The sequence below is a fragment of the Macrobrachium rosenbergii genome, chromosome 48, assembly GCF_040412425.1.
Source record: "Macrobrachium rosenbergii isolate ZJJX-2024 chromosome 48, ASM4041242v1, whole genome shotgun sequence".
NCBI classification, from domain to species: Eukaryota; Metazoa; Arthropoda; class Malacostraca; order Decapoda; family Palaemonidae; genus Macrobrachium; species Macrobrachium rosenbergii.
In genome coordinates, this window is record NC_089788.1 from 10,411,387 (window position 1) to 10,423,001 (window position 11,615).

Here is an 11,615-nt window from a genome sequence, read left to right on the forward strand (position 1 = left end):
GCAGAGAGCCTATTTACTATAATGGCCTTAATAGGAATATTGTTCGTAAGATAATTAAAAGCGTCGATATTTCGCTCTCCCATAACTTCCTCCTAGCTCGGCAATCCGAGTCGGTTCTACATTGCCAGGATGGAATATGCAACGCCACATTATCATAGAACTAAGGAAACGTACCATGAAGGTTCAATTATCATTATTACTTTCATAAAATGTATCAGATTCTAGACAATATGGGTGATTAAGCAATCATCGTGGTCAAGGCCTAAGTATACCTTAGTTTAAACCAGACCACTGAGCTGATTAACAGCTCTCCTAGGGCTGGCCTGAAGGATTAGACTTATTTTAAGTGGCTAAGAACTAACTGGTTACCTAGCAACGGGACCTACAGCTTATTGTGGAATCCGTACCACATTATAGCGAGAAATGAATTTCTATCACCAGAAATAAACTCCTCTAATTCTTCATTGGCCGGTCGGAGAGTCGAACTCGGGACTAGCAGAGTGCTAGCAGAGAACTCTACCGACTCGTCCAACGAGGAAGTAGGTCAAGGCCTGATTAACCTTATTAATATTCCTCCATCCGATTTAATTTTGAATAACATACATTCATTTGTTTAGTGATGGTCATCAAAACCTCGATCTGTACCTGCAGTAAAGTATCACACTTGCTGAAGACCTGTTTTGCCGTACATTTTCAATTTTCATTTTTCTCTGGGCTTCGGAAACAAAAAAATTTCTCCTTAGGTCAAAACTTATAATTGCTTGTATCACCCACGTGATATTAATAAACTTTTCATCTCTTCAAAGTGTCGAGTGCACGTCGCAACAGCAAGCCTTATCAGTTAGTCCAACCAAAAATGTTGACGTTTAGTCAATGTTTTCGATAAAGTTTTGTATCAAATCTGTGCCGAGTTGAGCACTAGCTAATTTAACCAACTAGGCGCAACCTGTGGTACTAGTTTTGTAGCCAAAATAGAGCATGTCGTTCTTATCGATATTTACCAATTCGTTATTCGCTCTCTGCACATTAAAGTAAAACTTCTAATAAACATATTCTTGTACAAATTGATTGCCTGTCACTTTAGAGACCTGCAAGAACACTGGCATGCATAAAACAAAATAGGAAAATGAAAGAAAATATTAAATACCAATTGGTTTATTAATAATTACAACCTACAACATCTTTCCCCCTTATAAAATCGTTCCACTATCAATTTGTATGTGTCTAAATATCACACTGTTTTTTTTTTTCGAATACAAAAATATACATTGCAGAATGATATACAGAAATATACATAAATAAGTTATTACAAGTCATCCATATGATTCAGACTCTCGCTTGACTGAAGTCTTTCTCACTCTGACATCGCCTAACCTAACCAGTAGGCGATGTCCCAAAGAGACCGAATATAATTCCTGTATATAATTGGCCATAAATTCCCGGTAAAGGCAGCTAATTCACAACTGGACTTGAGTCAGGCGCAAGTGTCAATTCATACATTGCAAGCAATAGTTTACAACCTTCCCATGGACCGTCCATACGAGATAGTCCACCTCCCAAGTGAATGAACTTCGAACAAGTGGCCACTGAAGCCGAAGGTGGAATAAGTAATTAAAAAAATATCGTCGGTTCCGCGTTCAACGCTCCTTTCTTCCACCCTTTTCCTTTCTTCTCCGGGCCTGGGGTATAAAAGGGAATTAGGTTGCCCTTTCCACCGGCCTTCGATCTTACAAAAAAAGGTCTTCGTATGAGGAGTGAACCATCTCATTATTACAGTCCTTATTTATCCTATATTGCACGATGTGGGGCCCATATAAAAAAAAGTGGCACGCATTATTTCCGAAGCTGTGTGTATGTAAATCATACCGTCCCCCAAAAAGAAAGCTACAGAAAAAATGAAGAAATTAGGAAATATTCTCAAGGCAAAGCAACAAGAAGTGATTGGAATTACTCATCCCCCAACGCTATGTTAACACGAAAGAAGCCTTTCCCCCCAAAAGAAGCACTAATTATTAATACGCGCTAAAGGAGACTGCATCATTTACACCATGCATCCTGACGAGTTACTTTATTCCTTCAATTAACCTTTGACCCAGCATCTACAACCTGTATTTAAACCGTCTCCGCATCTTTAAAGGATCAGAATTCATGATGCAAAATTAGGTTTTATGCCTTAAGTATAAGGTACAATTGCAAAAAAGGTACTTGTGTTCATGTACAGGTAGCCTGGTGCTATGTGTCAAATATCACACAAGAGACTGACAAAACTGCAGCTTGTATTTTACAGATATTAGCGAGCACCTATGGGTAGAAAGTGACTATGCCTAGAACCTTATCGCTGAAAGACATGGGACTATTCGTATATAAAGTATCGTTTCTTTAAGTAATTGTAGTACACGACTAACGTTTGCTATAAAAACGTGAGGAGGACGATGAGCAATTTGCAAAGGGTCGCGAGCGGAATGCATGGAATTTGCTACCGTGAACTTGCAATTTCAATTTAATGGGAATCTGACAACTGCGACTTGATTCATTTCACATCCGGATGGCTTCTGACACCCAGTAGGGACGTGCAATCATCTCTGCCCCGACGAGCAGTTCCGCTCTGAGTTCTACTGTGTCTCAGAAGAAAGGCTTCGATAGATTACAATAAGAAAATAAATCGGGATCTCTTATTATACATATATCCCATTTTGTCAAGGGATGGGCCATGATATGGAAAGCCATTAAGTTTTTGGCACATTACAGTACTAATATTTTTCTAAGATATTATTGTATGACAGACTGTCATTCTGGTAAGAATAAATACATTTCAATAAATATCACGGAGGTTGTATCAATAAATATGAAAGACAGATGTAATAAATATACATAATTAAACGGAAGGTTTCATATTAAGTGTAGTATAGTCTCAAAGATCAGTGCATATTTCTCCAAATATTTGCTTTTAAAACCTATAAAAGGATTAGTCTTTTTAAGCATGTCTACTATCGTGGCAAGGCGGGCCATTGAAAGGCCAGTTACAAGCAGTGATGCCTGAATCATAAACAATGGTAATGGGGCAATCAAAGACATGAAGAGTGAATCGTTCCACCCATTTGTCCCAGTAACATTCATAAAATTTATCACACGTGTCTGGGTGACGGAAAAGACCGGCTCTTTCGCATACTTCTGGTCCCAGAGTGTCATCAAAATCTCGGACTCCTCCTGGTCCAAATCGTTGGAACTTGCGGCCCCGAGTGAGCTTGGCAACAAGTGACGGCCCACCAGCAACTGATTTCCGTGCTCCGAGTCCTGATGAACTTCCTGTCTTGGAACGAGGTCTCGATTTTCCATAACCACCAGAGGCTCCACTGACTCCAAAGATACCCAGTGCATTATTACTACTACTTCCTGGTTTACCTGCACTTCCAACATTACCTCTGATTTCACTGCTACCAGATTCATCAGATCCATGGCTACCACCAAAGTGGCCCAAACTACCTTTTCCAGATCTACTGCCGCTTCCTGAGCTTCCACCACTTCCAAAACCACCAGAACCACCAAAGTGTCCGAGTCTTCCACCACTTCCAGAGCTGCCAGAACCACCAAAGTGTCCAGAGCTTCCACGGCTTCCAGAGCTACCAGAATCACCAGAGTGTCCAGAGCTTCCACCACTTCCAGAGCTGCCAGAACCACCAAGGCGTCCAGAGCTTCCACTACTTCCTGAGCTACCAGAACCACCAAAGTATCCAGAGCTTCCACTACTTCCAGAGCTACCAGAACCACCAAAGCGTCCGGAGCTTCCACCACTTCCAGAACTACCAGAACCACCAAAGTGTCCGAGGCTTCCACGACTTCCAGAGCTGCCAGAACCACCAAAGTGTCCGGAGCTTCCGCGACTTCCAGAGCTACCAGAACCACCAAAGTGTCCGGAGCTTCCACCACTTCCAGAGCTGCCAGAACCACCAAGGTGTCCAGAGCTTCCACTACTTCCAGAGCTACCAGAACCACCAAAGTGTCCAGAGCTTCCACCACTTCCAGAGCTGCCAGAACCACCAAGGGGTCCAGAGCTTCCACTACTTCCTGAGCTACCAGAACCACCAAAGTGTCCAGAGCTTCCACTACTTCCAGAGCTGCCAGAACCACCAAAGTGTCCGGAGCTTCCACCACTTCCAGAGCTCCCAGAACCACCAAAATGTCCAGAGCTTCCAATACTTCCAGAGCTGCCAGAACCACCAAAGTGTCCGGAGCTTCCACCACTTCCAGAGCTACCAGACCCACCAAAGTGTCCAGAGCTTCCACCACTTCCAGAGCTGCCAGAACCACCAAAGTGTCCGGAGCTTCCACCACTTCCAGAGCTACCAGAACCACCAAAATATCCGGAGCTTCCACTGCTTCCTGAGCTACCAGAACCACCAAAGTATCCAGAGCTTCCACTACTTCCAGAGCTACCAGAACCACCAAAGTGTCCGGAGCTTCCACTGCTTCCTGAGCTGCCAGAACCACCCAAGTGTCCAGAGCTTCCACTGCTTCCTGAGCCACCAGAACCACCAAAGTGTCCAGAGCTTCCACCACTTCCAGAGCTACCAGAACCACCAGAGTATCCAGAGCTTCCACTACTTCCAGAGCTACCAGAACCACCAAAGTGTCCAGAGCTTCCACTGCTTCCAGAGCTACCAGAACCACCAAAGTGTCCAGAGCTTCCACCACTTCCAGAGCTACCAGAACCACCAAAGTGTCCAGAGCTTCCACTACTTCCAGAGCTGCCAGAACCACCAAAGTGTCCAGAGCTTCCACTACTTCCAGAGCTGCCAGAACCACCAAAGTGTCCGGAGCTTCCACGACTTCCAGAGCTACCAGAACCACCAAAGTGTCCGGAGCTTCCACTACTTCCAGAGCTACCAGAACCTCCAAAGTGTCCGAGGCCTCCACTACTTCCAGAGCTACCAGAACCACCAAAGTGTCCAGATGCTCCACTGCCTCCAAACTTTCCGGAGCTTCCACTACCACTAAAGTGCCCAGATGATCCTCTTCCTCCAGCGCTTCCTTTGCCCCCTGAACCCCCAGTACTACCAAACTGTCCAGCAGATCCTCTTCCACCATCACTTCCTTTTTTACCAGAACCTCCAGTACCAACAAAATGTCCAAAGCTCCCAGAGCTACCACTGCTGCCAAAATGTCCAGATGCTCCACTGCCTCTTGATCCTCCACGACCTCCTGAGGTGCCACCACTACCAAAGTGGCTGTGTGATTCACTGCTTTCTGAGTTGTCACTAGCACTGGATCCTTGACTAACAGAACCAAAGTGACTACCACTTCCTCTGCTTCCAGAGGTCCTACTACCACCAAACTGACCAGCTGCTCCACTGCTTCCATATCCTCCACCACTTCCTGAACTGCTACTAACACTGAAATGACTGTAAGATTCACTGCTTCCTGACTCGTCACTATTACTAGATCCTCGACTACCAGAACTGCTACCCCCTCTGCCTCCTGATCCTCCACTACCTCCAAAATGTCCAGCTGATCCACTGCTCTCAGATCTTCCACCACCACTTGAACTACTGCTGATACTAAAGTGACTGTGTGACTTGGTACTTCCAGAGGTGCCACTACCACCAAACTGACTGGCTGCTCCACTGCTTCCAAATCTTCCACCTGATCCTGAGCTGCTGCTTCCACCAAAGTGCCCAGATGCTCCACTGCTACCAGAGGTGCCGCTACCACCAAAATGACTGGCTGCTCCACTGCTTCCAAACCTTCCTCCTGATCCTGAGCTGCTACTGCCACCAAAGTGCCCAGATACTCCACTGCTTCCAGATCTTCCACCACTTCCCGAGCTGCCACTAATGCCAAAGTGGCTTTGTGATTCACTGCTCCCTGACTCATCACTGCTTCTAGATCCTTGGCCACCATAACTAATATGTCCAAAGCTTCCTCTGTTTCCTGAGGAACCCTTGTTTTGAGATGAACTACTTCCTCCAAAGTGACCAAAGGTTGAGCTAGTTTTTGTCGCTGACTCACTACTAGATTCATCACTGCTGCCAGAACCTCTATTACTTCCAAAGTGCCCAAATGCCAAACTGCTTCCCGAAGATCCAGATTTTGTTGAACTGCTACTAACACCAAAATGTCCAAAGGCATCAGTGTTTCCAGAGTTTTTATCTTTTCTTGTGCTGCTGCTACTTCCAAAATGAGCAAATGATCCACTACTTCCAGAACCACGATTACTTCCAAAGTGGCTGGATGATGATCCAGTATTTCTGGATTCATCACTGCTGTCAGATCTTTGGCTACTTCCAGCGCCTGAACTTGAGCCAAAGTGCCCAAAGGCACTGCTACTTCCTGATTTTCTACCAGAACTAGACAATCCACTTTGGCTACCAAAATGTCCTGCAGCTCCACTGGAGGTTTTTGAACCACTGCTGCTGCTGGAAATTCTCTGACCACCTCCAAAATGCCCAAGAGATCCACTACTACTTCCAGTACCATGACTACCTTCAAACTGACTGTAAGATTCCAAACTTCCAGAATCATCATCACCACTAGAAGAATGCTTTCCAGAACTACTAGCAACGCTGAAGTGGCTAGATGAACTACTACTTCCAGACTTCTTTGAAGTTTGGCTGCCCGAAGTGGTGAAACCTGATGATCCACTAGAAGAGCCAAAATGGCTGAAACTGTTAGAACTGCCACGGCTAACCCCAAAGTGGCCAGACGCTTCACCACTTCCAGATTCATCACTGTCAGAGGATCCAAAGTGTGTGGATGAACTACTGCTACTCTTTCTACTAGATGTACTGCCAGAATGCCTTGATCCACCGCTACTTGTGATTCCAAAATGACCGCCAGCACTGAAGCTGTTAGACTGTTGGGTCTGTGTTTCAATTGTTTTACCCGAGGTTCCTGATGAACCACCGAATGGATTAAATGATCTAGAAGGTGCTTCATACACATAACCTTCAGAGCTACTTGAAGAACTAGAAGTGGGTGAGAAGGGTGTTGAAGGTTCTGGGTATGAATAACCTCCAGAGGGTTTAGTTTCTGATGGAGTACTGTATGATGGCGAAGGAGTTGGTCTTGGTACAGGTTTGAAAGTGGAAGGTGAAGTAGGCCTAGGTCTTTTTGAAGATGTAGGCCTAGATGATGGCTTAGGTGTTGGCCTGTAGGTAGGTGGTGGTGTTGGTCTAGGTCTTGGTGCAGGTTTATAAGTTGCTGCAGGTACTGCAGGTTGTTTAGAAGAACTAGAGGAAGAGCTTCCTGATGGAGTAAAGGGACTAAATGGCTTAGATGGTTCAGGATACGCATAGCCATTAGTTGGCACTTCAACTGAAGTAGATGGTCGTTCAACTGATTCCTCTGAGCTTGAAGATGCTGATGGTCTGTTTGAAACAGAACTAACAGGGTTGAAAGGAGTACTAGGCTGTGGATATGAGTATCCTGAAGAGCTTGATACAGAGGCTGTTTCTTCGCTACTAGATCCAAAAGATGTTGGTGCTTTTGGACTTAAATGCCCAGACAATCCTGATGGAGATATGCTAGGAGTGGGATTAAATGGAGTAGAAGGTTCTTGGTAAGAATAACCGGAAGAAGGTCTGCGTGTAGGAACTTTAGATGATGCAGGCCTGCTTCCAGATTGCCCTCGTGATGGTTTCTGCACTGATGGAGTTGTGGTTGGACTGAATGAAGTGGAAGGTGAAGAGAAAGAGTAACCAGAAGATGGTCTGGGTGCTGAAGTTGAAGGAGAGGAATATGTTGGTGATGGTGTTGGAGAAGAGTAAGATGGAGAGGGCCTAGATGCTGGTGTAGTTGGAGATGGCCTTCGGGATGAATAACCTGGAGATGGTCTGGAAGATGGTGTAGAAGATACTGGATCAAAAGAAACTGATGGTTCACTGTACTGATAACCAGAAGGTGATGATGAGTGCTCTTCAGAAGACTGTGAACTGCTTTCAAAGGAATTATCAAATGGTCTGAATGGCTGACTACTAGAAGAGGGTGAAACTGCATTGAATGGAGATGATGGTTCTTCATAAGTATAACCTGATGAAGGCCTTGCAGTGACTGATGTTTGAGGAGGTGAATAGGTTCCAGATGGTCTAGAAGCAGTTGATGGTCTACGATTACTTGTAGAAGGTCTAGTATTAGTTGCTGGTCTACCATAACTTGTAGATGGACCAGGTGGTGAATAAGCCCCAGAAGGTCTAGCACTTGTAGGTCTATTAAATGATGGTTCAGAACTATCAGACTGTTCATCAGAATCTGAAGGAGAACTGAAAGGACGTGCTGGCTCTTCATAACTGTACCCTGGAGTTGTTGGTGCAGGTGCCGAGGGGAAAGAATTTGTCGCAGGAGCATTGTAATCATAACCAATGGTAGTAGGACGAGAGGGTGGTCGTGAACTACCTCGGCTTCCCGATCCACTAAATCCACTGCCATGACTGGCAGTAGGGCGAGTTGGTGGTTGGTAATCATAACCTTGTGAACTACCTTGGCTTCCTGATCCCCTAATTCCACTGCCTTGATTGGAAGGAGCACTGTAATCATAACCAATGGTAGCAGGGCTTCCTGATCCTCTACCTCCGCTACCACGACCAGAACCCCTTGAACCACTACTTGGCCTCCTGGCTGAATGAGAAGAAGATCCAAAAGCAACTGCAGCACCTACATCAACCTGCTTTGAACGGCTGGGAGAACCTGAAGGATTTCCATTACTTCTGAAGTTGTTATACGACAGACGCCCATTACCTTGGTTAGGTGAAATGATTATACCTCTTTCTGCGCTAAAAACTCCTCTCCCACCAACTGATACCTCAATTGAACCACAACCCTCACAACTTTCACTGCTTCCACTATGCTGGTTTTGTGAATAGCCTCCTCTGTCTTCTATGGCCTTGCCTTGACTGTGTCTCCCACCAGCAACAGAATGAACACTTACAGGAGAAGCATTAAAATCTAAACCATCATAGTTACCTGGAATTGGACCAGTGTGACCACAACCACTAACTAGCCAAGGCCAGTTACAAATACCATTATCCTCATCATATGCCAGACCAAATGGACATCTGAATTCATATTGCACATAACTACCATTTCCATAATAATCTCTGCAAGCAAAGAACCATCTGCAGTTTTCTGGATCTGTGAAGTATCCTTCTCCTGGACAGTTGAACTTCCTTCTGGGAACTGGGAAAATCTCAGAGGATCCATCGCAAGGTGGAGCTGCAGAGGGCCAAGCACAGATTTCCCATCGGTCATCAAACACCAACCCAGGTGGACAAGAATACTCAAAAACTGTGAAGTCGTCCACATACTGGTCGAACTTAACACAGCGGTAGAACTGCGAGCAGTCAGCTGGGTCACGATAGTATCCCTGGCGAGAACACTCAAATCTTGATCCTGAGCTGGCCCTGGAAAAAAAAACTTGCAGTTAACTTTAGTTAGAAGGAAATGGAAAACATGTTTTTCCAAAAACTAAATAAATCCTTCCTCGCGATATAGACAAAAAGTACAAGAAAACCAGTCATTGAAAATCATTTTAGGTAGATGATGCTGGTATACAATTTACCAAATTTAAAAAAAAAAACAAGCACAGTGCAATTACATGTCCTGAATATCTTTTTTTTTTTTAATCTAAAAATATTGTACAATTATTTGTAATCAAACTTACCTGACTGCAGTGATGGCCCCCGTTCTATCAACTATCCTAACAATCCTGTAGGGTGAGTTTCTCAAGTCTCCACGAGCCGATACGGACACAGAATTGAAGGACGATTCCTCAGCCTCCAAGTCATTTACAAGACTCTGAAGCACGGCACGACGAGGAGTTCTGGCCAGCTGTTTAAGAAGTAAAAAGAGAGCAATTATAGTAAATTCTATGAAGTTACAAGTTCTTTTGTCAATTTTGAGCTAGTGTTAATTTGAAACCCCTATGGAAACACTCTGTCAATCCTGTCATTAATACAAAATCATAAACCACGCATACCTTACATAAAAAAAATACATACCTCAGTGAAAGTACTGTAAACGGCAGAAAGAATTGGATATCTTCCTTGTCCACACTGGTCATCGTAGTCCTCTTGGTCTAGATCGTGGATGGCAGCACCAGCCATTCCTCGGAGGAGGACATACTTACTCTGTGACAAAAGAGGGTAAGCTGTGTATGCAAGTGGCACCTGGGCGTTGTCTTTATAAAAAAAAATGTTCCAGAATGAAAGTTACAACTAAAAGGTTGATTGTCACTGCAACGAAAGCTTAGTAAATGTCATTACAACTAGAGGTCCAGATATCTCTAGCATTTCCCGACGAAACATAAAAATACTTAGGATGAAATTAAAAGAAGAGTGACTGCATCCAGCATCCCTACGCCCGCAGGCTTATGAGGAGTTGTTAACTTTCTTGATTACTTTTGGACAAGCTGTACTGAGTGTACTGTTAATGTTAGCATCATCAATCAGAGGAAATCTGATGAAATCTCCAAGGGCTATAAAATTAACTAGCGAGTTCAAACAGAAGACTTAGTTGGTTAAAACCATGCAAAGAACCGAAGTCATTTGCCAATAGTCAGAAGCTAGGCTTATAATAAGATTCGTTATGTCTTGACCTACCATTTCTCCTTGAGTGTACCTTAAGTGGTTCGCTGTCATTTCCCGTAACAAATCTGTCACTGGTATCAACACGGTCACGATGATTTCAAAGTGTTTCACGTAGTCTTCATTTTTAAGTGTTTTGTTCATCCTCCTCCATACTCGGTCATTGCTAAGATAACTTATAGTCTTCAGTTTACATTCAGCAATTTTACAATAGGTAAAACTGGTGGTCCGTCCTTGCTTCAGTAAATATGAAAATAAGTTGTTTACTCTCTTCTCAGCTTGAACGTTGTTCACTAAGTAAATGACCTCACTCTGCATGTATTAATAGCAGTGTTCTTTTATTTTTCTGCAGCAATTTTTAGAAATACACTTTTCATGATACTTCTATTTTCAAGGTTCTGAGTTTCAGTTAAAAATTACAATAATATTAATCGTTGTTCTGAATATCATAGAATGCATAACTATTTAATTGTATTGAAAACAATTACTCAAAACAATAAAAATCTTGATCCTTTGTTGATTATTTTTCATTTCCTACATAACAATACATATCCAGAATATCAGGAATATTTTCATTCTTTTTATTTGTCTTTTGTCTCATTCTTTTGCGCCTGATGCAGTTTTCTGAAAATGCTTAAGACCACAACACTTCCGAAAAGCAAAGGAAAAACCCATCAGATGGTTTCATACCATTCACTGAAGGCAGATAAGGTCCCAAGTCCATTCGTGGTTGACATTTCGACTACCAAAGGACTCTATGGCAAACGTCACTGTGAGGTTCGTAAGGTCATCCTTCACAAGGCGTTATGCCTGGCGTCACTGGGAGCTTTGCTAAGATCACCCTTCAAAGGGCTGTGTGACATACGTTACGCTGAGGTCAATAAATTACAGTCTGTGCAAACTCCAGTTCGACACCGCTGGCTGTCAGTTCGAAAGTCTTCGTCGTCGAAGTTTGTCTGTGAAGGTCGTCGAAGTGGTTGTCCCACCTTAATCTTGATGCTGGTGGGGTCGTCGAAAGCGATCCAGGTGTCGTTCAAAAAG

The 11,615-nt window shown here is 43.8% G+C and overlaps 1 protein-coding gene across 4 annotated transcripts in view; it reads right to left on the reverse strand.

The window, feature by feature from the left end:
• Nucleotides 1-1,139: 1,139 nt before the first annotated feature.
• The window catches only part of LOC136831252 (uncharacterized PE-PGRS family protein PE_PGRS54-like), a 356,693-nt gene continuing 346,217 nt past the window's right edge, over nt 1,140-11,615 (reverse strand). For 3 of the 4 annotated variants that reach the window (XM_067091315.1, XM_067091317.1, XM_067091316.1), the window contains 4 exons: nt 11,561-11,615; nt 9,990-10,118; nt 9,653-9,819; nt 1,140-9,392 (listed from right to left, as the gene is read on the reverse strand). The exon at nt 11,561-11,615 is cut by the window's right edge and continues 68 nt beyond it. In XM_067091315.1, coding sequence (XP_066947416.1) covers nt 2,975-9,392; nt 9,653-9,819; nt 9,990-10,118; nt 11,561-11,615 — 6,769 coding nt within the window. In that variant the 3' untranslated portion in view covers nt 1,140-2,974. Of the gene's footprint in view, nt 9,393-9,652; nt 9,820-9,989; nt 10,119-10,589; nt 11,178-11,560 lie in introns of those variants that run through there. The other variant, XM_067091320.1, reaches the window with a different exon arrangement.